Source organism: Lissotriton vulgaris, chromosome 11 (genome assembly GCF_964263255.1).
Source record: "Lissotriton vulgaris chromosome 11, aLisVul1.2, whole genome shotgun sequence".
NCBI classification, from domain to species: domain Eukaryota; kingdom Metazoa; phylum Chordata; class Amphibia; order Caudata; family Salamandridae; genus Lissotriton; species Lissotriton vulgaris.
The window spans coordinates 950097216-950123515 of record NC_141699.1 but is presented as its reverse complement, the minus strand read 5'-3'; the positions used below and the strand labels follow the sequence as shown (position 1 = coordinate 950123515).

At 45.6% G+C, this 26300-nt stretch overlaps 1 protein-coding gene across 1 annotated transcript in view; it reads right to left on the bottom strand.

Moving 5' to 3' along the window:
- Positions 1 to 26300, bottom strand: part of ARHGEF26 (Rho guanine nucleotide exchange factor 26) — a 452167-nt gene that overhangs the window by 90383 nt on the left and 335484 nt on the right. Inside the window, exon 11 of the mRNA XM_086944113.1 lies at positions 25790 to 25944. Coding sequence (XP_086800239.1) covers positions 25790 to 25944 — 155 coding nt within the window. The remainder of the gene's footprint in view (positions 1 to 25789; positions 25945 to 26300) is intronic.

Here is a 26300-nt window from a genome sequence, read left to right as displayed (position 1 = left end):
TGTGGAATTCATGCAATCTTCATTTGAATTGATTTCATTTCATTATGTTTGAGGTAAAGTCAACGCTCATTTCATTTGAAGGTGCTATGCTAACTTAAAGACCTTTACAAAATGTTTTACTAATGCTGACCTTTCCCCTGATTTAAAAACAATGGATCATTCTTTGCAAGTAAAATGTTACATATTTGGTCCTGTACATTTCTGCACCCTGACATTCTTCAATGCTTTTACAACGTTCACAGTGAAATATTCCTGTGGGAATAGAATTTCAGCTATGGCTATAAGTCGCATATTTGTATTTCTTCTCTACCAGTGTTAGGGCTGTGAGGACTCGCAAACTTTTGTTTCTCATGACTAGCTTGGGAAATCAGCTTGATTTTTCAATCATATAAGGTGACATGATGTGAACTGGGACATATGATATTCTTTTGATGGTGGTGTCATGCTAAGTCACTGGACTTTGCTAAATTCTATAAAAGAAGAACCCCCCCAAACGTGGGGCAACAAATGCCATTCTGATTTTTCCTACTTGGGATCTGGATGCTATGCTGTTCGATCTTTACTTTTGGACTGTTTGTCGATGCTACAATCGGTAGCTGATGGACTATGACCTTCTTTGCTGAACCATTTCTATTTTCTTCAAATACATATTTTACCTTTAAACTTCAAGTTAATGGAATCGCCCCAAATGGACTTTACATTTGAACTTTTCCCTTTGTCCCGGTGGGCCTGAGCAGTTAGAAATTGGACCCATCCTTCTGGCTTAGGGTAGTGGAACTGTGTTCTCTGAGTTTAATAACCATCCTCTAAAGATCTGCCAAATGCTAGATTCTTTAATACAGGCTGTGATATTCTTGACCGAAGCCCTTAATGATCTGCTCATTCTGATGAATTTTGATTCCTTAATACAATAACTACATTATTCTAAATTTGCCTATTATTGAGTGCTGTTGATTTTTCCATTTTGACTGTGATTAGTGTTTAAATCCATTGTAGAGAGAATACGCGAGCACTAGCAAAACATCAGGTTTTACTTCTCCTGTTTTGTGTTGCAATTCTGAGCTCTTAGTGTGAATAATTCTCACTTGACTTAACTTCTTTAGGGGTTGGATCTTTCAGTTGCTATTCATTACTTTCATAGCAGGGTCTTGAGAGTGGTCCATCTAAATTAGATTTCAAACCTATAAATTGACTGCAATTAATGGTCCTGCCTGCACAGCTAACGTGGAGTTAGTAACCCTACTTTCCACCCCTCCAATCATCGGAGAAAGATTTATCGGAGGATCATTGCCTCTGGTAAATGGAAGCGCTTTAGACTGTCTAATCGTAAAGGCCTGGTAAAGTTAGAAGGCTAAGGAGTGTAAGCGTACAAGAATTTAATTTTATGGACTGCTTCACGCTGGAACAATCTTGACAAATTACTCTTGAGGAGGTAAAAAATACTGCAGCTGCAGACAAGGATGACTTCATGCTCTAACTTTGGCAGTGCATTGTAGGTGTCATTTCCAAGACGATGCCAAACTCCAGCAACTTCTAGGCACAGCTGCAAGCCCGGTCCTTGCTCTCAAATGCAAAGAGCACATCACTGAGGTGAGAAACATCAAGATGTTGCTCTTGAAATAGAACTCAAGTTAGTTAAACACTCTTGGAGCACTATCACTGGTCCTTAGTTATTTAACTATTAATAAATAGTAGGTTTACAGATATTGTGGGTATTTGAGCCTAAGTGTCAAGTTTGAAGCACATTTTCAAGAAATAAAGGTCAAATGTAGTTCTCGTAGTTAAAAAGTTTAAATATTAGAAATGTCTTTACTTTCAAAATAAGTCAAATATATATTAAGCAATTGGATACTGAATATATATCTGGAGAAATATGGCACCACTATAATGAATTTTATGATTAGGATAATATATATATATATATATATATATATATATATATATATATATATATATATATATATATATATATATATATATATATATATATATATATATATATATATATATATATATATATATATATATTCTTTCTTCCACTCTTTTGTGTTTATTATTATGTGGCCTTTTGTGTGTTTTTTGTTTGTGATGTGTCCCTCATTGCAATGCCATTTCTCATATTGGTTCAACTGTATATTGTTTTTACTTTCTTATTCGTTTATTTTTTTAGTTTTACATAGTGCAAACTAGACCCAAAGATATCAGGTATCAGAGCGCTTTACATGAGCACCGGTTTTGTTACAGACGGACACATTCATTTTTGTTAGGCCGAGGGAGATTAAGTGATTTGCCCAGAATCACGGGATGTTGGGCGTCGTTGCCGTTACTCGAACCTAGTTCCCCAGCTTCGAGGTCGACCGCTCTATCCGTAAGGCTACATCCTCTCCCCCTTTTACTCTTTTCAGGTTTCTGCACATTAGTCAATTGTTCTTAGTACATTTCAAAACTTGGGATTTTTTAATTTAATTGAAACATTTATTTTTGTAATGATTCCATATGCCAGTCAGGCACTAGAGAAGTATTTGTGGGCTTTAATTCCAACAACTTTTACAATCACAAATTAAAGTGGAACACATGTGTAGCACTTGGAGAACACAAAAGGAGCTGATGATTGAGAATGGGGGCAGGAAATGTAATGACAGATGGCAGTGCAGGTCCCTCGGTTAGATGATGCCTGAAAGGTGAGTCTGTAGCTCAGTTAATGACATACACGTAAAAGTCATTTTGAACAAACGGTAACAGCAAAGTCAAAGGTTAGGAGAGAATAGAGACCAGACTGATGATTGCTTTGGGTTCAGATAAGTTTTTAAAGACGGTTTATGTTAAGTCAATAACTACCTGATAACTATACATTTGATTGGCTGAATAAGTTGATCACTCATGGGTGGTACTGCCAAGAAGTGAGCATAATCATCATGAAAGTTAACGTGGGAACTATAGCAATTACAATTACTTAAAGTTGGTGACTAATGCTTTGATTGTTGTTTGTTGTAATTCCACCTGTTCTTGGTCGTTAGCTAATCCAATCAGAAAATTGCAAGTACGGTGCTGCTGCATTTAAGTGACTCACACAACATTAATGCATGTTTTCCTGATTTTTTTTACAAAAGTTTTATACATAACCAGTATAGCAAATTTGCCTTTTCTGCATGTAAACCCCCGAATTTCACCGGTTTTCTGGATTCTATGTTTGCTGTTGTTAGGCTACACTTTGCCACAATCACAGCGCATGTGCTCTTATCCTAAAGTGGTACAGGTAAAATTGGTTTCACCAAATTGGCCCATTTAACTTTCCTGTAAGACCAAAGCAAAGTCAAGTCAAGTCATAAAATTTGTATAGCGCACTACATACCCAGAGGGTTTCAAGGCGCTTAGGAAGGGGGGAGGATTATTTGTCAAATATCCACGTTTTAAGCTGCTTTCTGAACGCTACGTGATTCTGGGTGAGGCGAAGGTAAGCGGGGAGTGAGTTCCATGTTTTGGCCGCCAGGTATGAAAAGGATCTGCCTCCCATGGTGGTCTTGTTGATGCGAGGTACATTGGCGAAGGCTTGGCTGGAAGAGCGAAGTTGGCGGGAGGGGGTGTAGAAGGACAGTCGAGAGTTGAGGCAATCTGGTCCGATGTCGTAGAGTGATTTGTGTGCGTGGGTAAGCAGTCGGAAAGTGATCCTCTTATTGACGGGTAGCCAGTGGAGGTCTTTCAAGTGGCCAGAGATGTGTTCGTTGCGCGGGATGTCTAATATGATCCTGGCTGAGGCGTTTTGGATTCGTTGTAGTTTCTTCTGGAGTTTAGCGGTGGTACCTGCGTAGAGGGTGTTTCCGTAGTCTAGTCGGCTCGTGACTAGAGCGTGGGTGACTTGACTGTTTTCCTTGTTTCGGAGGGGATCCAGCGAAATGTTTTTGCGAAGAATGTTAAAGCAGGAAGAGGATACAGCGTTGACTTGTCTGTTCATAGAGAGCGAAGAATCCAGGATGATGCCAAGGTTCCGTGCGTGGTCTGTCGGGATGGGTGCTTTTCCGAGGGCTTCCGGGGAGTCGTCCCATGCAGAAGGGGATGTACCTAAGATGAGGACTTCTGTTTTGTCTGAGTTCAATTTCAGACGGCTGTGTTTCATCCATTCGGCGACTTCTTTCATTCCTTCGTGTAGGTTATTTTTGGCGGTGCTGGGGTCCTTGGTGAGAGAAAGGATCAGTTGAGTGTCATCCGCGTAAGAGATGATGTTGAGGTTGTGTTGGCGGGCGATGGCCGCGAGGGGGCTCATGTATACGTTGAAGAGGGTGGGGCTGAGTGAGGATCCTTGAGGTACGCCGCAGATGATTTCAGAGGCCTCGGATTTGAATGGTGGGAGGCGAACTCTCTGGGTTCTTCCGGTGAGGAATGAGGTGATCCATTCAAGTGCTTTTCCTTGGATTCCTATGTTATTGAGGCGATGTAGAAGGGTGCTGTGGCAGACTGTGTCGAAGGCTGCAGAGAGGTCGAGGAGGATGAGGGCGACTGTGTCTCCATTGTCCAGTAGAGTTCGAATGTCGTCTGTTGCTGCGATGAGGGCGGTCTCAGTGCTGTGTTTGGCTCGGAAGCCAGATTGTGAGGGGTCGAGTGATTTGTTGGCTTCGAGGAAGGCGGCGAGCTGGTTGTTGACGGCTTTCTCGATGACTTTGGCTGGGAATGGAAGAAGCGAGATGGGGCGGTAGTTTTTGAGTTCGGTGGGGTCCGCTGTGGGTTTTTTCAGAAGGGCGGTGAGTTCAGCGTGTTTCCAGTCTTCCGGGAAGGTAGCGGAGTTGAAGGAGCAGTTGATGACGTCTCGGAGGTGCGGAGCTATGACGGAGTCTGCTTTGTTGAAGATGTGGTGAGGGCATGGGTCTGTGGGGGATCCAGAGTGGATGGAATTCATCAGGCGGATGGTGTCCTCAGTGGAGATTGGGTTCCAGGCGTTAAGGATGTTTACGGGGGGAAAATGGTCAGCAGATGGTAGGGTGGGTTGGCTTCCGGGTTGGTTGTCAAAGCTGTTGTGGATGTCAGCAATCTTGTTGTGGAAAAAAGAGGCTAGGGAGTCGCAGAGGGTTTGAGAGGGGGTGATGTCGTTGGAGTTGGCCGAGGGGTTGGAAAATTCCTTGACGATGTTGAAGAGTTCCTTGCTGTTGTGGGCGTTGTTGTCAAGTCGATCCTTGAATGCTGTTTTCTTGGCTTTTCGGATCAGTTGGTGGTGAGTGCGGGTGGCGCTTTTGAAGGCGTCCTTGTTGCTAGTGGATGGGTCTTTTTTCCAGGCCTTTTCAAGGGAGCGGCACAGTTTCTTGGACTTCTTGAGATCATCGTTGAACCATGAGGCTTTTTTGCTGCCAGGTTTGCTTTGACGTTTTTTCAGTGGTGCTAAGGTGTCGGCGGTGTTGGATAACCACAGGGTGAGGTTGGAGGCGGCTTCGTTGGCGTTAGAAGAGAGGGCAGGGGAGGTTCGAAGGAGCGATGTGGAGATCTGATCCGTGGTGATTTTGTTCCAGTTTCTTTGTAGAGTTGGTTGTAGGTGGATGATGGGTTTCGGCTTATTGTAGGTGAAGTGAACGCAGCTGTGGTCAGTCCAGAGGAGATCCGTAGTGTGGCTGAAGGAGACATGGTTGCTGGAGGTGAAGATGGGGTCGAGTGTGTGACCTGCTATGTGGGTGGGGGAAGTGACCAGTTGTTTAAGTCCGAGGTTGGCGAGATTGTCCAGGAGGGTGGCGGTGTTGCGGTCGCTGATCTTTTCAAGGTGGAAGTTGAGGTCTCCCAGAAGGATGTAGTCTTTGGAGGGGAGCGCGTGTGGGGTGATGAAGTCCGTGATGTCTTCGCTGAATTTTGCGCGGGGTCCTGGAGGTCTGTAGAGGAGGGTGCCTCTAAGAGTTGTCTTGGGGTCGATGTGGATCTGGAAGTGAAGGTGTTCGGAGTTAGCGAGGTTAGCGTCGGAGCTGGTAGAGATGCGGATGGATTTCTTATGGACTATAGCGATTCCTCCTCCTGTATGGTTGGTGCGGTCCTTGCGTGTGATCTTATGGTCGTCAGGGATAGCGATGGCGATGTCAGGGGCGGAGGAAGCGTGCATCCATGTTTCCGTTAGGAAGGCGACGTCAGGAGAGATGGTGTCTAGTAGGCTCCAAAGGTCAATGGCGTGCCTGTGGACCGAGCGGGTGTTGAGAAGGATGCATTGTAGGTGGTTCGGGTCGGGATTCTGTGGAGTGGTCGTAGCGGAGATGTTGTCGGTGCCGTAGAATTTGCAGGAGTAGCAGGAGAAAGGTCCATGGGTGCGTCCAGGAGCGGCTTGGACACAGTTGGGGGCGCGACCTGGGTTGAGGGCTAGGAGGGTGGTGGCATCGTAGGTAATGCGGGGCTGGGCAGTGCGAGGTGCAGGGGCTCTGGCGCTGGGCGCGGTCCAGGCGCGGTCCAGGCGCGGACGGGCGTAGACGGGCTTACCTTTGGCGCACCTTCGGCGCGGATTGGGCGCGGTCGCTGCGCGTGGACGCTGCACGCGGGAGCTACTGTCATATATGGATGGTGGAGGGGGAGGGGCGAGGGCGGCTCAGCTGGGAGGCGGGTCGTGCACACGAGGACGACAACAAACCACCAAAATGGAGGCGGGGGGAGGAGCAGAGCGAGCGGAGCGCTGTAGGTGAATGCGCAGACGAAATAGGAAAGTACTACAATGAGGGCTAGAGCGCTAATACCACAAAGCGCTAGACAGAGCACACAGCAGGCTATACACGCAAGTAGCTTACAAAGCGGATGTTCAGCAGAGCAGCGCTAAGAAAATGGTGAGATAGAGCGCTATATCCACACAGCAGTATGCAAAGCACAGAATACTGAATATGCAGGCTATAAGCAAAAGTAGCTTTCCAGGCGAAATATCAGCACAGCAGCGCTACGATACCGGGCTTCAGCCAGGGACCCAGGGAGCGACCACTCAGTCCGTGAAGGATGGGCGAGTCACAGCTTCTGCAGGACGAGGAGCGCTGATAAAGTTTGTGGGAGGGCGGCTCAGCTGGGAGGCGGGTCGTGCACACGAGGACGACAACAAACCACCAAAATGGAGGCGGGGGGAGGAGCAGAGCGAGCGGAGCGCTGTAGGTGAATGCGCAGACGAAATAGGAAAGTACTACAATGAGGGCTAGAGCGCTAATACCACAAAGCGCTAGACAGAGCACACAGCAGGCTATACACGCAAGTAGCTTACAAAGCGGATGTTCAGCAGAGCAGCGCTAAGAAAATGGTGAGATAGAGCGCTATATCCACACAGCAGTATGCAAAGCACAGAATACTGAATATGCAGGCTATAAGCAAAAGTAGCTTTCCAGGCGAAATATCAGCACAGCAGCGCTACGATACCGGGCTTCAGCCAGGGACCCAGGGAGCGACCACTCAGTCCGTGAAGGATAAATTTAAAGGCACTGCAGTGACACTTGTAAAAGTGTTTTATCCATGTTGGAAAGAAAAACTATTTGTTACGTTAAGTCACTCTAAAGTGTGACTTAATGGCCCAAAAGGCAGGGTGCCTAATATATATAGATATAAAAAAAAGTAGCACTATTTATTTAGAAGTGTGACTGCAAGCTGGCCGAAGGCCTAAAAACTATTTCCACTGTGTAGGTTCAGCTATATTTTCCATAAGACAGACCTAGGTGTCATTAAAATATTTACTTTGCATCTTCTCTTGGTAAAATTCCAGAAAAGTTATTCAAAGTTATTTTCCCTTCAGTTTTAACCATTGGATTTAAGGATGAAATCATATTTTTGATAAAGTTTGTGGGAAAATAACTTCCTGGGAATGTACTTTGGGCTGCCAGAACCAGAACTGACTAAAACCAAATTCTGTCACTCATCACACCTCCAGAGTTGAAACACTCATTCTTTACTAGGAGATTATATTACTCTGGATCAGAAGACAAAAGCCTGCCTCTGAGCTCAAAGAACAGACTGGGGTTAGCTACTGGCCACACTTGCATGGAGTTGCCATCTGACAGGCGTGCAAGACAGCTGAAAGAACAAATAGCAGTCTTAACACAAAATATTTTATTGCTGATCCTAAATGGGGTGGACAGCATCTGCCCCCTTTCATTTCCTTAGCCCTCCTAGGTCCTTTGCCTCCACTCAGCAGGAAGGAAGACCATTCCTGACACTGTCAGGTGGCAAAAGAGCTTGTCTAAACATGGGGGTGTTTAAGGAGCGGAAGAGAGGCCTTCCTGGAGAAAGGAGGTTCAGTCATCTAGAAACATATGGTGCCGTGTAATTTTACAATAAGACAAAGAGGAAGTGCAACACAAGGAGGGTGAAAAAGTATGTAAGATTGTGTAGGGAATATTCTCCAATCCTTGGATAGTGATTAGGATAAAATTGGCATCTCCCAACTACTGCCTAAGAACATTACTGTGAAGACTGCATCTGAAACTGGAGACCCTTTTGGGAGAAAGAAGACATCTGACTCCTGCTGGAAGAAGAGGACTCAGGAACTCCAGGACTCCTGATTACTGATGGCAAGCAGGATCTAAAACATTTCTTCAAGGTTCATGTTAGCCTTCTTTTAGCTTGCTCTAGGCACACAAAAAGCAGGATTCCTTTGGAGTTTGGTGGATGTGTGGCGCAACCTCTAAAAGGTGGTGGATGTCTAGTCCACTGTATCGAGAGTGCATGATGTCACTGGCACTTTCAATATGGAGGATGGGGAAGCCAGTATCTTTTGGGTGATGTCCTCCTTCATAAAACTCTAAATAAAGCTGTTGTAGCCTAAAAGCCTACCACAGGGACCTAGGGACTATAGGAATCATCAGAAAGAATGTTCACAGCAGCAGGAGGAAAGTGGGAATCATATTTCCCACCACCAGAGGACTATGACAGGGTACTGAGGCTTGCCCATGGAGGCCACATCCAAGATAGACAAGAAATTCAGTTTTCTCCCACTTGAGGTGCTTGGAGGCAAAACCATCAGCATCAGCAAGAGCTAGAATATAATGTACCTAACTTTGTGGTACCCTCGCTGCCCCCAGCCTGGGCCCTTGCCCTACTGAATGTTTTTATCTTTCATTTCAGATACTAAGTCAGAGGTTTAAAAAGGGATGACCCACTTGGTGTATCCAACCTCTACTTCATAATGGTCAGTCTGAAATCATGCATTGATCCCGGTCAACCGCGAACTGCTGTTTTTCAATTCTTCTGTACTATTTCTAGGCACTTTGTGCCTCAGCACTTAAATTTATACCTCTGGTTCCCTTTACACAATTTTGATGATATTGGTGTATTTTTGCTCATCACATTTCCTCTATTTTCCCACAATGGTTTGGGAATTTTACTATGTTGGTTTCTTGAATTTTTAATTGATGGTACTGCTTAAGCTTAACACAAACCTTTCGGGGTATTGCCTGCTGCTTGTCCAATAGCTACAGGAGTTAAACAGAAGTTCTCTAAGAAATTTGTTTTGGCCTTCTCAGTTTGTGTTTGAGTTGGTAGGGATCACTTCCTTGCAAATTAGTAACTCTATTTCTTACAGATATATCTATGTACTATTCATACATGTGTTTGTTACCGTGCCAGTGTTTATTGCTGACTTACCACATCTGAACACTCAAATGTGCAGTTGGATCTTTGGCACCTGGCTTGTGGATGAATTCACACACAGGCAGCATTCTATTGTACTGTGTAACCTTTAAGCTGTTTTGCCATTTATGAAGTAGAGCTGCATTCCAAAGCTAAGAATAGCAGTGTACAGTGCTAAAAGACATGTAATGATATATTTTATGCACTTTGGCAGAACTTCCACTAGGAATAGATAGTGTGCCAAAATGAAATGATCCTAGTAAATTATTGCTGACTCATAACAACGTAAAAGCAATTCTGCTAAAAATAATTGTTTGCGCTTTCTAATGAATTCACACCTTTTGTCTCTTCCTTCCTCTCTCTTTGTGAAACACTGTCTCTTGATGAAAACAGCTGAGAACTTTTGTAAATTGCGTATAAAGTAAAGTAGAATATGTTGACACCAGGTGTCTCTACATGCAAGATGCAGTATAACCTTAACCTCAAAGCTTGACAAATTAAAAAAACTGGAAAAAACTGTTGAGCTTTATCTATGAATTGTAAATGGAGGTTTAGCAGGATCAAGGCATATATTCTACATTTACAGCATGCTTTTCTTGAAAGTCAGTTTGATTAACAAATGCAGCAAAAAATCTAAACATATGCAAAGTGCATTATTGTGTACCTACACCTTAGAGCAGATTTGAGGCTTAATTAAGCAGCCTGCACAGGACCATTCTTAGATATTCCGACAATATGAGGGCCCGTAAAATGAACATATCGTGGAAGCAAACCATGGCCTTAGCATCTAAAGAATTTTCTTCGAGAATGGTCGTGGCTCATTAAGTTAGCCCCAGCATGACCCTTCCAGTGACTCGGCAATGAATGCACGGCAAATCTTTGCCATGTATTCATGCACTTATATTGAATACTGAAGAAGGGTCCCACGCAGGCTGCTTACTTATGCCTTGAATCTACACTATTGTGGATCTAGGACAGATCTGAATTACACATGTCCATATATTTGACCAGAAAGAATATGAGTTAGTTTAATCAATCGATTTGGCTGGTTGCTCAACACATACTAGTCCTGGGGAAGACCCCTGTGATGTTTCTTAATTGACACATACACCATGGGTCGAAACATCGACGTTTAGCCATATCACGTCCATAGTCATTACACCCCTAAAAACCATTGATATACAGGGCTTGTAACAAACGATATATATGATAACAGGACGGATTCTCAACGATTCTCTATTTTGTCTTGATTTGTGTATTGGTTAATTGTTGTAAATATGTACGTAACACTGCCACACTGTATGTTATATCGGTCTGTTTTGAATCACGTGTTTGTCTTGTGATTCAATTGTGCAACAGCCATATATACTATGAGACATTAAATGGTTATATAAAAGATAACATATGAATTATATTTTTTTGTCCGGTGTGTATTTCGGATACAGCTCTCTAATTTTTTTTGACTAAGATTGATTATTCTTAACACTAAGCAATTGTTTGATCCGACAGAACACATTGTAGCAATTGTCAAAGTGATGTCAACATGTTCCATCGTGGACAAGACCGATGCAGTATGTCATGTTGTATTAGCCACTATGGGACCGGTTCACAAAGACATATTCTTACTTTACTACTGTAAGCCAGCAGTAAGCCAAGATGACTCCGGGAATTCAGAAGTAAAACAGAAGTACTACACCTTATCATAGGTAAATGTTTGTGAATTGGGCCCATTTTGTCCTGCTCTATTTCTTCGAAAGGTTACTTTGTAAAAAAGATTGAGCTGTTGGCAAATGAAATGAAGTTTTATAGCTAAATCCAAAGGCCCTTTACATATGCTATGCATATGTTAGGTCAGTAGACAAGCCGACAGACTGGCTGTTGGATATTTGTGTATGACTATGTTGTGGCTAAGAATGGTTGGAACTTTAGTTGAGCACACAATGATAGCCAACTATATGGCAAATCGGTGCTGTGCTGGATATATGCGCACGGTTCTGTCTAATGTATATTGTAGGATATAATGCTTGAAGTGTATATAATGTGAGCCGATCATAGCCTATTTACATGGCATACCTCGGTTGTGTGGGTGTAGGAAAAGTATGCAGTGTAATGTTTTCTGTAACATTTTAATTTTATTATTGTATTGTGCTGTTGGGGTAACAGCTGGTGGTCGGCCTTAGTCAAATCCGTGCTGTGTTGGATGGATGTGAAATGTTTGCATGTTCAGTTGGAACTGGAGTGTCCTGTGTAAACTGTGCAGCCAAAACAAGATATTATGTTCCAGAATTACTTAGAAGTCACTTAACAGAGGGCATTAAGTAAAGTTTCTGCACTGTGTTATATGAATGGGAGAGAGCAGAACAGCCCCATATCTACTAAGATGTGACTCTATTCTGCTCTGGCCCACTTATGGCTACCATGCACCAATGCAGACACTCTCGTGCTGTAGGGCAAGGGTGTCTGTGTTGTTGGAAGCATAGGCTTTGTGCTGGAACAGATCCTTCCAGTTCAAAATTACGCTTTAAGGCATTCCCCGGTTTGTATGCGTACAACATACATGCAAAGTGGCAAAAACGTGAAGAAATGCCAACATTTTCCCTTGTTACGCCTGCTTCGTGGAGGCACAGGATTTATGCACAAACCCCTATCTACAGTTTCCCCATCTTCCTGCACAAAAACAATCACTACAGGCATTTTCCTCTTTCAATGCGTGCTGTGGAATGCAGCACCATTGAAAGAGGTAAAAACGAGGAGAAATGCAAACTTTTCTCCACTTTGTGCCTCGCTGCGCCACTCCTAGGGTGGCGTAGCATACCGACACATTTCCAGATTTACGATTCCTCATAAATCTGGAAATGTGTCTTGTTCTGTGGGTGTTGCGTGGGAACACCCACAGCAACACCCATGGAACGCCCCTTTCACGCAAAGTGCTGCGTGTAAAGGGGCCATATTTACAAGGACAGGAAAAGCCACACAGGGTGGCTTTTCCTGTCCTTGTAAATATGGAGCAGTATTATGCACCATCAGTACATCATAAAAAGTGACGTACTGGTGGGGCAGGGGACTTGTAAATCTGCCCCCAGGTTTGTTATCGAGCAGGGATGGGAGCAGGTGAGGCCATGTTATGTTTGGCTCCCCATGGTTCGTCTGCTCCTGAACAGCTGATACCAGCAGTGGGAGTTAAAATGAGACTGGCATATAGAACATAAAATAAAAGATAAATCGCTTTGATACGGTTCTGGGTGGCATAGATAACTGAAGCTGTGATTAAAAACATTCACGTTGCCCAACTATATTTCTAGATATTCTGGCAAGGAGAATATACAAACTGTAACTTGCTTAAGTGTGACATTATGAAATATGAAAATTGATATGTTACGGTTTCTTAAAGTGACTTGAGTGAGCATGCTAGCACAATAAAACACATACAAGAAATGAATGCATTAAAACCTTTAACCGCATACCTCAGTTTTATGGTTAACAGTATAGAATTCGCTTGAATATTATGCATATTTTTCTTTAGAAAATTCGGGTTTTATTTTTCAAACGAAGGCATTTCTGGTATGTGCACAAGTTGGCCGTGAATTATGAGGGTTACCAGGCACATAGTTACTCCTACTGAACGTTGTTCAGTCAAACCTCCTAGTTATGCATCTGTTGGGTATTATATCTCATGTCTAGCCTGGCCTTACACGCATCCTCTCAATCACAGCTTCTGTTTCAAGAGGGTATTTTTGTTCGCTTTTAAGCGTTTCACTTTGATAAAAGGAGCGAGGCTCAAACGATTTAAGAATACCTCCCAACTAAAAGCCAGTGCACTAATTTTTCAGAGGCAGAGACGCCCGAGGGACATTCCACACATAAGAAAACAGGTAAAGGTTACGTAAATACAAGTTAGGCCGAATTGCAAAAACTGGATCAGCAACTATGAACAGCTCTGCTCGGCTGGAAGAGTTTGTCTCTGACTAGGTGAGGAGAATGTCTGGGCTCCGGCCTCCATTAAGGAAACGGTTTACGAGAAGAATGCTGCATTCTAAATGTGGGGTGAAATTTACCATTTGCTATCACATTTTGCTACAAATTTGCAGGCACAAACGAGATGAAAACTGGACTCAAAGGGGCAGAATTACGAGCCCCTTGCGCAAATTTTGTGCCGCCGTTGCGTCACTTCTGTGACGCAGAAGCGGTGTAAACCATGTGCCACGTTGCCGACTATTTACAACGTGACGATTCGAGGAAGCTGCATCACGTTGTAAAGCCCTGCCCACATGAAACCTGCGTCAGGTTTCATGTGAGCGTTCTGGCGCACGGGGGGGGGTGGGCCTTCCGGCACTATAAAGCCTTGGTAAAGTGCCTGAGTGAAATCTACAAGATTCCACTCAGTCACTTTTCCGACGCCGCTGCGTCAAAACCTTGCACCTGCTTGAAGCAGGCGTATGGTGTGACGCACCACGTTATGTATAGGCAGGCCACAAGTATTGCTGGAGTTGCGTCGCGTTTGCGACACGACTCCAGCAATGCGCCACCTTTCCAACGGGGGATGCATCCCGCATCTGTTTATCCTTGTGCCACGATGCACTGCATAGTAAATGCGGCGCATCTGTGGTGGTGCAAGGGTAAACTTGCGTGATGCATCTAACCTGGTGCATCCCTGCTGATTTGCAGGGATGCGCCCTAAAGTATGTGGTGTGAGTTGCTTTCCAAAGCAAATGATGATTTGTGTTGGAAAGTTGACTAAATTAATGATCTATTTCGCACTGCTTTGCATCTAGGGGTAATCACATTAGTGCTGCATGTGTTCCCTTTAAAACCACCCTATGAACTATAATTTGCAGACAGGTATTTGCGCCAAAAAAGGACACCACCTCGAGGCAAGTGCAAAAGTAGAGAAAGGTTTAGAAGCCTCCACACTTTTCCAAATGTGCATGTGTGCTGCACTGTACAGTATACACACAAAGTAGAAAAACTAGAAACTCTGTCAAAGCACAGTGGGGCATATTACCAAGGGCCTTATCGCCTCTTTAGCTGGAATTTTTCCCGCTAAAGTGGCGATAATTTATCGCCCTATTACCTACCTGTCGCTAAGACCAGTTAGCGACAGCTAGTAGGAGATAGCGATCATCTTGGGCCCCACTTTGCATGTCAGCGATAATTATCGCTAATGACATGCAAAGTGGGCGTGCCAAGATGATAGCGACTGGAAAGAGTCGCTAACATCGCTATCTCCTATTACCTACTTTTGGAAATATTCGTGCTAAGCGAGAATATCTCCAAAAGCTAACGCCTGCCCAGAGCAGTTCTTAGCCATGTTAACCAATGGGAGGTGGATAACATGGCTAAGAGCATTAGCTCGGTAATGCATGAATATCGCTGACTTTTCAGCGATATTTATGCATTTCGGTCAATTTTTATCGCTTTTGATATAAACCTTGATAATAGCAAGGTTTATCTGCGATAAAAATCGGCGGAGGTCGGCGATAACAATATTGCCGCTAAGCCAACATAGCGATAATTATCGCTAGTTGTTGGTAATATGCTCCAGTGTTTTTTTACTGAAAGGAAACCTTTCTATTGCAACTTGATATCTTGAGCACTGTTTTCAGGGATCCTCATCTTTCGATCTGATGCGCAGCCACTACAGGGAGCCGGGTCTGACTGCATATTTCATTGTTTTCCAATGTGTGATGCTACGTCCCTCTTGAGTAGAAAAATATTCTTATTTTTTTTATACTCAAAATGACAGCATTCTTTTTGTTTATAAAATATTGTCAATTGAAATGGTTACAAGCACCGTGACAAGGGTTTTGCATCCTGATTGGCCAACAGTTCCATAACATTCAAATTAATTGTCTAAGGAATATTTTCTACTGCAAAATAGCCAGCTGAAAAGCAAATGGGTGACCATATAGAAGTATAGCAGGGTAGCTGGCAGCAGAAGGATACTTTGCTTCCAAGAGAAGTTACAAGTAACTCCAAAGACAACAAGAGCAAAACCACCCATCTACTGTTATGTTGTGAATGTTCCCACAAACTGTGACTTAACTGTGCGGGGAAGGGGCGGGTCCAAAGTGATGTAGTCATGCACAGCATGCCCTTGCTTACCCCCTCCACCTACCTCATCCCACATACTTAAAAAATGGCACTAATTGTTCTAGTAAGGCCATGCTGATTCAGCAAGGGTCTTGATTGTTATTCCTGTTGACATGTTTCAGCTCTTTTGAATGCCCTTAGTGGTTCAGACTCCTTTCATTGGTCAAGTGGCCACTAGAATAGTTGGCTGAGGACAGAGAAACATACACACTAAAAACCGCTGTGCCTAACTGCAGAAGCTCGGCAGTGCTACACTCTACAACAAAACACAGCAGTGCAACGTGGACGCACACATCATCTGCTGATTGAGTACACAAGCTTTCTACATGTCCTTTGTTTTCTAGAAAGTGCCTCTAAGGACAGATGCTCGACTGACCCGCTTTCAATTTCTTTAACAGAAAGGCACCAACACATTATTTCCACAACACCCATGCAAAATTAAAGATTAGGTCATGCCAAAAAAGTTGTGTGCACACATCTACTTACTCATTGAATCATTTAGTAGGTATGTATCCCTGTGACCATCTGTTGCCCCTGTCCTCTAGCCAATATAGAAAGAAGCCTGTGAAAAACACCATTGAAGGTACCCTTGCTGTACCAGGATGAGGTTATGATTATTGAGGGTGGCAGTACTCTTGCTCACCCTGCATCCCATCAGTAGCTCAGTTTTATTTGATCCCAACCCCCTTCAACCCAGCAGCACCGCTTTGTTTAAGGAGTTTCCATTCCTTGAACAGGCTAAGCCCTGAGAGGGATAGGAGGATCAGCGTCAGCTGCAGTGTCATCTCCGCGGTTGGTACCAGGTGAGCGAGCCTCTGTTGCGGACAATTTCTTCTGATATTACCTGTTACTGGTGCCTTATGTGACTCTCTTAAGTACAAGCTTTGAGGTACGAATTCCCTGATGCCAGCTGACACACTGGTACACTGAACATTGAAAAGACCTGTACATGATTCCTATTAGCCCTATGAACTTTAAATGACGTCCTCCTTTTATAAACACCAGAGAATACTACCCATAACAGGGGATAGTCAATAGCTAAAGATGATGTACTCTATCCATTTTTCTCAGTAGAAGCACCTCTTTTTGTGGTTTGATGTTGCTTTTCACTTTTTCTGGAGTGACATTTTTATCTTTATTGAATCATGAGCTAAAAGATAACCTAAAAGAAATGGGACACAGTACCTTTAACACGTTTTAGCAATCCAATGACTGAATTGTCATGATTGCTCCTAGAGTAGTCATGGAGTAATGAACTATGAAAGACGTACGAGGTACTTACCTTTGGTAACGATGTATCTGTTAGAGAAGTTGTCTAGCCGCAGATTCCTTAACTTAGAATATCCCCAGGCGTGAGACTGGATCCGGAAATGTTTTGCAGCAACACCTCTGCGCGCCGGGGGATGGCGCCACATGACCCCGCCCTGACATGATCCACGTACGTGACGTCAGTGAGGTCATATAAGTCCCTCCGGGCGCGCTGACGTCGCTTTTCTTCAGAGAAACTTTTCCGCGGCATAATGCGGAGCAACCAACCAAAAACTGTGAAAGTATGGGAACAGTGTGCGAGGGATGAAAAATCTGTGAATAAAGAAGGAGGATGGTGGAAGACACCATCCAAAAGACAGAATAAACACCGACTACACATATAAGTGGAGGCTGTGAGAAGATCCCCGCAAGCCAAGCGGAGGCCCCTTCCGGAGTGCAACAAGGGAAGAACATCTTAACAGACAGAAATTGACTGATAGTGCCATGTGGAACTGTGCCATCCACTAAGAACGGAACACAGAAGAACAACAATCCACTGTAGGAAAGAGTGAGAAGGCTGGCCATTTCCCTCTCAAAACAGAGGTAGGAAACAGAGCACAACCGACCCTCAAAGAGGATGACCCCGAGGAGACCGGGACCCCGAGGCAGTAGAGCAGACTGAAGGGAAGGGAACTGGAGAGGAAAACGTATCTCCCCGTGAATCAAAGGCACCATATAACAGAAAAGAACCCCCTCAGCAGAGGTTAAGTGTATATGAAAGCACCCAGGGGAGTGCAACAATCTGAACACCCTTAGGATATAACCCAATGGCAACTGAAGAGGCCAGCGGAGAACACCACTAGACAAGGTCCGCGCAGAATGGGGAGGCTTGGTGGGCGTTAAGGGATCTGCGGCTAGCCGCAGATTCCTTAACTTAGAATAGATACCACAGCCATACCCCAAAAGGGAGGAGGGTCTGAGACAGGATGACAGAAAGCGCCAAGCATGTGATCCGGCAACAGAGTGAAGGATAAAGGGGAAAAGCTGTGGCAGAACAGCCCGACAGCATCCTCAGCAGCTCGAAGAGCAGAAGTCACAGGATAGAAGATATCCTAAAAACATGCCAGAATGGCGCCACACCATACCAGTATAAAAAATGACAGGTAGAATGGCATGATCCCTATACCAGGGCAAGGAAAGAGAGAGAGAGAGAGGAAGAAGGATCACTCTTCGCTAAATGGCACACAAAGAGTGCATTGATCCAAGCTTGAAAAGAACTTGAAGTGATGCAACCAGCGCCTAACAGACTAGCCTATAGAAGGAAGCTGAAAGAGCCGGTGGCAAGAGCCCAAAGGCAAGAGCCATAACCCGAGCAATGCATTGGGACTAGCCAGTAGGACAAGAAGCACAGCAAGCGCACACCCAACCCCAAAAGGGTAAAGAGGGGCAATAGCATCAACCCCCAACCCGCTGAAGCAGGTAGAATATGCCGCCGTCAAACGGCAATAGAGACCTTAAAGTGGCTTACCCAGGAACAGAAGAGTGCCCGACAGGGCAGCATGAAGCCAAAGGGAGGAACAACCACAATATAGACTCGCAGACAGTAATCAATTCCCACTGCCATCAGAAGAACTGTCCCCCAGGTGCAGCTTTAACAAGAGTAGGCATATCCGAAGGGAGAGGCCAAAACACCAAGTTAACGAATGGTAGGAAGAGTCTCAGGATCCAACACCAACAATCCAGAAGACACGGACAGCGTCCAACACCAAAAAGGGAGCATATCACAATTGGAAAATCACTCCAGTATGTGGAAGCAAGGAGGAACCTATGGGCAACTTGCAACAACCCAGAAAAGCTCCCTGACACATGGAGATATTGGTCCAGACCTCGCAACCCCAACAAGAGGTGGCGACGCAGGAAGAGGATACCAAGGCAACCGGCATGTAGACATAAATGTATATGCCGGACCATACCTAGAACATTAGGGGAAGAAAGGAGCCGTTTGTGAAGAGAAGACCATGAAACCTCCAAACAAGGTAGATGACCGTGGCGAAAGCAGATGGCACCAAGGAAAAACATAGAACAAGGTACAACGGACCACCAAGCAGCGCATGGAGCCTACATGATCTCCAGGCCCAGGTAAGATAAGCAAGGCTATATAATAGCTTACAAGCACCCCACATGGGGTATGTATACCCCAAACAATGGGGACACCTCTTAGGGCAATAAGCCAGGCCAAAAGAATGCAGTAACAAACCGAACCTGTGAACTGAGTTCCGAGCCGTAATAACATTACCGAGCTGAGCCATCAGCTGAAAAACCACAGTCAGAGGACACAGCAAACTGGGGAACATGGCCACAGAAGGTTAACAGGCAGCTGAAAGCAAAACGCATCCAAGGGATGCCAATAAAAGGATAAGCACTCTTAACCACAGAAAAAAGAAGACGTAAGGCTCACTGCCGATGTTAAACACAGAGCACATCTAAAGGATGCAAAATGAAAAGGTACCACAGAAGACAGGCCTAAAAGTACCTACAGGGGAGGACGAAAGCCTGCCAGGAGCCGGTGAACCGCCGACTCGGCATGAGCATCAAAGAGCAAAACCCCATCAAAGGGTAAATCAACCAGACGCTCCCGGATATTTTCAGGGAAGATGCTATCCCGCAACCAAGAGTGACGCCTTAAGGCAACAGAACTCGCCATGGCTCGGCCCAAAGAATCCGCAGTAGCTAAGGCTGAACGGATTGTGAATTCGGCAAGGTTACGCTCATCCCGGATGAGGTGAAGGAGATTAACGCGAGCACCTTCAGAGGTGGCAGTAAGCAAAGACTCTGCAGAGACCCACAGGGCAGAGGTAGCCCGAGCCAAAACACACTCTGTATTTGAGGACCGAAGTGCAGCACTAGTGGATGCAAAGACGTTCCTACCCCAGGATTCAAGCCACCTGGACTTCCAAGAGGGAGGAAGCGTTAGAGGGGGCAGAGAAGGAAAGGCAGTCTGCAATAAGTATGGGCGCAAAATCCGCTCGGCTCGCGAAATTTGCGAATTTTCTGCAATTTCGCGACCTGCGAATCTCGCAAAATTGCCGAAAAATTCACGAATTCGCGAGCGGGCGAATTTTTATTTTGGGCCGACAGGAAGCACAGTTAAGGCAGGTGCTCGAGTTGAAGCTAACTTTGTAGCCATTTTAGAATGGCGCCGGCAAGCTGCCAGAGTGCTTGCTGGCGCCATTCTAAAATGGTTACAAAGTTAGCTTTGATGCGTGAAAAACAAGGACCCCCTGATATGGATCAAGCTCCTGGGTCAGGGTAAATAATGTGTGTAAAGTAACGCACCCAGGCAAACCAACTAATTACTGGCACAAATTAAATGGCAAAACAAACCACAATTAATATTGGTAAACAACTGCTTTAGCATATAAAGTACATTTTAATTTGGTACAAAAAACAAACATATGATAAAATCATTGAATCATTGAATCATTGATAAGACTTAATAACACATTTTTGCATTATTTCATATGCATTCATTGATAAAAGAAAAAAGAGAATATTATACAAATCATTATATAAATCATGGATGGATGGTTTCCTGTCAACGCGTTTCGACACGAGGGCCGTGTCTTCATCAGGACTTTACCATCATGGTGCTGTAAGATAATTTAAACAGATTTTACTAAATAGAGAAACTGTTTTATCATAGAGAGACTATTTAGTAAAATCTGTTTAAATTATCTTACAGCACCATATGTTTGTTTTTTGTACCAGTTGTTTACCATTATTAATTGTGGTTTGTTTTGCCATTTAATTTGTGCCAGTAATTAGTTGGTTTGCCTGGGTGCGTTACTTTACACACATACAAAGTTAGCTTCAAGTCAGGCACCTGTCTTAACTCTGTAAGTGCTTCCTGTGGGCAAAAAATTAAACCTCAACAGGAAGCACCTACAGATATAAATAAAGCAGGTGCCCGAGTTGAAGCTCAAATTCAGTAACGTTTTAATCAGCCCAAAACATTAGTGAGCACGGTCGAGGCTGGGCAAGTGTGCTTTAACCCCCATATCTGCCGTCGAAAATTAGCTGTAATACCCGAGGGAGGTCTTTGCATCCCTGAGTTTCTCGAGCGCAATCCCCGTTCCTGTGACCAGGAGGCTGCTTTCTCCTCACCTGCTGCCCTGCTCGCTCTCTGACCCTTTATACACAAGAGGCATGTGAACACTCATAGAAGCCCCGCACCACACACTAGCGGTATCAAACGTCTTCCTGCCCTTTCCCAACTATGATGGGCAGCTCACTCAAGGGACCTCGGCGCCTTTTGGCGCTGTGGCAAAGTTACAGGCATACATGGTCAGTGGAGACAAATCTTCTGGCCCTTTACGCAGCTGCAGTGTAGGAAAAGCCCTATCATTTACCCAACAAAGTAGCACTTACTGAATTAGCCAGTAGAAAGTACTCCAGTTGAGTAGAGGTATTGCACAAAACGGTGGCATCTTCGTGGATAACTATGCAGGGCAGGATTCATTCTGGCACGAGGCTCCTGTCACAAAAATTAAAACTCAACAGGAAGCACTTACAGATATAAATAAAGCAGGTGCCCGAGTTGAAGCTCAAATTCAGTAACGTTTTAATCAGCCCAAAAGCATTAGTGAGCACGGTCGAGGCTGGGCAAGTGTGCTTTAACCCCATATCTGCCGTCGAAAATTATCTGTAATACCCGAGGGAGGTCTTTGCCTCCCTGAGTTTCTCGAGCGCAATCCCCATGTAGTTCCTGTGACCAGGAGGCTGCTTTCTCCTCACCTGCTGCCCTGCTCACTCTCTGACCCTTTATAAACAAGAGGCATGTTGACACGCATAGAAGCCCCGCACCGCACACTCGCGGTATCAAACGTCTTCCCGCCCTTTCCCAACTATGATGGACAGCTCACTCAAGAGACCTCTGCGCCTTTTGGAGCTGTGGCAAAGTTACAGGTATACATGGTCAGTGGAGACAAATCTTCTGGCCCTACACAGCTGCAGTGTAGGAAAAGCACTATCATTTACCCAACGAGGTAGCACCTACTGGATTAGCCAGTAGAAAGTACTCCAGTTGAGTAGAGGTATTGCACAAAACGGTGGCATCTTCGTGGATAACTATGCAGGGCAGGGTTCATTCTCGCACGAGGCTCCTGTCACAAAAACCTCAACAGGAAGCACTTACAGATATAAATAAAGCAGGTGCCCGAGTTGAAGCTCAAATTCAGTAACGTTTTAATCAGCCCACAAGCATTAGTGAGCCCAGTCGAGGCTGGGCAAGTGTGCTTTAACCCCATATCTGTAGTCGAAAATTAGCTGTAATACCCGAGGGAGGTCTTTGCATCCCTGAGTTTCTCGAGCGCAATCCCCGTTCCTGTGACCAGGAGGCTGCTTTCTCCTCACCTGCCCTGCTCGCTCTCTGACCCTTTATACACAAGAGGCATGTGAACACTCATAGAAGTCCCGCACCACACACTAGCGGTATCAAACGTCTTCCCGCCCTTTCCCAACTATGATGGGCAGCTCACTCAAGGGACCTCGGCGCCTTTTGGCGCTGTGGCAAAGTTACAGGCATACATGGTCAGTGGAGACAAATCTTCTGGCCCTTTACGCAGCTGCAGTGTAGGAAAAGCCCTATCATTTACCCAACGAAGTAGCACTTACTGGATTAGCCAGTAGAAAGTACTCCAGTTTGGTAGAGGTATTGCACAAAACGGTGGCATCTTCGTGGATAACTATGCAGGGCAGGATTCATTCTGGCACGAGGCTCCTGTCACAAAAATTAAAACTCAACAGAAAGCACTTACAGATATAAATAAAGCAGGTGCCCGAGTTGAAGCTCAAATTCAGTAACGTTTTAATCAGCCCAAAAGCATTAGTGAGCACGGTCAAGGCTGGGCTCTCTGACCCTTTATGCACAAGAGGCATGTTGACACGCATAGAAGCCCCGCACCACACACTAGCGGTATCAAACGTCTTCCCACCCTCTCCCAACTATGATGGGCAGCTCACTCAAGGGACCTCAGCGCCTTTTGGCGCGGTGGCAAAGTTACAGGCACACATGGTCAGTGGAGACAAATCTTCTGGCCCTTTATGCAGCTGCAGTGTAGGAAAAGCACTATACATTTACCCAATGAGGTAGCACTTACTGATTAGCCAGTAGAAAGTACTCCAGTTGAGTAGGTGGAAATCGCAAAAAAATCAGCGATTTCGCTGACTTTTTTGCGATTTTGCGCAAATTCACAAACCACAGATCCGCAAAATTCGCCCATACTTAGTCTGCAACTCAAACCCCTGCGCATCAGGGTGCACAAAAAGACAGACCGGATCATGTGGAGCTGGACGGTAGTAGTACAAAACTGAACGAGCAACCGGGTTGCCTGAAGCAGGTTGGACCAGGTACCCCAGAGGGCATCATAAAGGGAAGCCTCAAAAGGCAAAATCGGCTCCACATTTCCGGAACCACAGTGGAGGACCTCAAGCAAGGGGTCCCAAGACACTGAGGGTGCGCCCAATGCCCCACGGAAGGAAGCCCCATGGAAGAATGAGGATTCTGATGGGGCTCCTGGGGAGGCAAACAGCCTGCCGGATATGGGAGTTCCTGAGGAGGCTCCACAAATTCCAAAGGGGGCACTGGTAAAACTAGCTTGTGACGCCGGGCAGGAGGGCAGCGCCGAACTTTCTCCACAGGCCCCTATAGAAGAGTCCGGAACTCGGTGTCAACACGGCGCTGAAACGACGCATGTCGGCGCCGATTGTGCCTCGTCAGACGCCGATTCGGCAGCCTCCGGCATCGAGTCGGCGCTGTCCAGTGCCAAAACTATGACAAGCTCCCCCTCTGAAGAAGGAGAGCGTGGCGGGGCCGGCGAGGCAATCATCCGGCGCCGCCCCAGTGCTGGCTCCGCCTCATCCAGAGCTGGCTCTGATTCCGGAGAAAGGAGCAGAAATGGAGCCTAGGAGGCGAGCCTCACGCGCCGGGACTGCACCGAGCCCGGCTCCAGACAGGCGGCCGCCTGCCCCGAAGGCTGAGGTGTGCTCAAGTCAGGGCTATGAGCACCGGCAACCACCTGCAGTGCCACAGGGCGCCGGCAGGATATGCGGCACGGCAAAAGCGCCCTGGGTCAAAGAGGGGGATCCAGCTGGGCTGCGCCCCAATGACTCCACGTTGAGCGTAGAGGGGGACCCAGCCGGGCCGCCCCCTAACAACACCACATCTCCGACATTCCTGGGGGGCAAGGGCTCCATTGGCACCAGGGGTGAACCCGCCAGCAAGTCTGTCGGAGACCCCACAAGAAGTGGAGGTCCGAGGACGCCCCAGGAATAGGAGAGGACCGAAGGGAGGCCTGCAAAGCCGTAGCATAGGCCTCCATTTGAGCCCAAGTTGCCCCCACACCCGGAAAGGGCAGACAGAGGGGGGCGACCATCCGGAGCGTACGTCCGGAAAGTTCCGGGAACCAGTGCCCCTGACAACAGAAGAAGGTGAGGTTGATGACCTAGGCGACAAGCGCCTTGACTTACCAAGTGGAGAACGACAGCCCTGGACCCCAGAGGGCGATCAACGGTGGAACCCAACAGTAGAGGAACCTGCTGTCAACGACGAGGCCGGGGGCCGAGACGACTCCGACCGGGACAGCCGTGCCGAGAGAAGCTTTATACGGCGCTCCCGCCGAGACTTCGGTTTCAGACGTTGGCAGGCTTCACAGTCCGTGAAGTCATGGTGCTCGCCCAGACACCACATACCAATTAGATGCGGGTCCGTCGCGGACATTTGCCGCGAACAGGAATTACAATATTTAAAGCTCGAAGGCATCTCACACTTTTCCTGACGCAAAGAGTAAAAAATGAGGCCTGAAAACAGGCCCGAGGAGCTAACTCCGGATCCACATTGCACGCGGAAAAGAAGGAAACTGACGTTAGCGTGCTGGGAGGGACTTATATGACCTTGCTGATGTCACGTACGTGGACGACGTCAGGGTGGGATCGTGTGGCGCTGTCCCCTGGTATGCAGAGGTGCTGCTGCAGAATATTTCCGGATCCAGTCTCACGTCTGGGGATATTCTAAGTTAAGGAATCTGCGACTAGATGTCTCTATCAGATTGCACAGTTTGTGATCAGTCTCCATAGTTTAACTGCTACTTTTTGGTCATGATCACTATCATGAGCTACATGGCTGATGCCCGGTGGAGCTGCTAGATAGCTATAGAGGAGATTGGCCTGGGCTCACCCCCTCGAGCATTACTTACCCGGTCGGACATTGGGCACAGTTCTTCTCTTCTCCCTGCTGTGTCTCCTTTACTCCCCCTCCCACGATTTACCGTAACATTGTCTTTTTTTTTTACCTGTGCTTTACTCTTCTCTTGTAACGGATGTAATTTGTAACTCGTAACACAATGATCCTTATGTAAAGCGCTCCGAAACCTCCGGGTCTAGCCAGCGCTATATAAAACTCGTCAAATAAATAAATAAATACATAAATCATGTTTGTAAGTACTAGAACCCTTTCTGGAGCTGTATCCCAGCTCCATAAGGTCATGGAACTCTCTGGTCTGATATTTGTTAATTTAACTGCCCTACATTGTCTTTTTGGAAGTAAAGACTGGTGGTTGAACTCCTCAACTTGGAGATTCTGTATCTGCAATTGTTTCCCCAGGGGAGGCTCTTCTGGCTGCACTAGTCATAGAATTACTTCTGCCATTGTCCTCCACTTGCTATTAGTCTTCTTTCAACCCCATAAAATATTAAAAACATTTGTTCGACTGTCATTTTTTTATATTCTCTTAAGCTAGCCTGGTCTTCGTTTTTTTTCTCACAGAACATTGAAGCATTAAGTTTGCTGTATAGCATTTTAGAAACTGCAGAATCATACTACCGAGAGAGAAAACAGTAAACTTACCTCTTCTTTTTTGTAATAATGAGTACGTCATTAAAAAGGAATAAATAGAACTGCTGTCTAGAAGTGCGTTTCGAGAAAATTCCAGTGTCTTCTACATATGCAGTCAATTCTCCCCTCTTTAGCAGCCACCGAGAAGAAGATACCAATGGGAATGGCTGTGAAAAAGCATATTATCACTTTAATCTCATGAGCATACTCACATGAAATTAACCTACTAACAATATATCATCAGGTTAAGATAAGAGACAAGGAAAGCTACAAACTATAAAAGAGGCATGACCTAACACAATACTATAGCCTTATAGCCCGCCGTAGCGGGCTATTAAAGGCCCACTGCAGGGTTAAAGGCCCGAGCCGAAGGCCATCTACGAAGGGCAATAAGGCTATTAGAACATTCTGCCACTAGAGGGCAGAATGCTCTAACAAATTAAACAAAGGCTTTAGGGAGCATGAGGGGATAGAAATTCCCTCAGGCTTCCTGAAGTCTTTGTTCACAGCCAGAGCTGTGAAT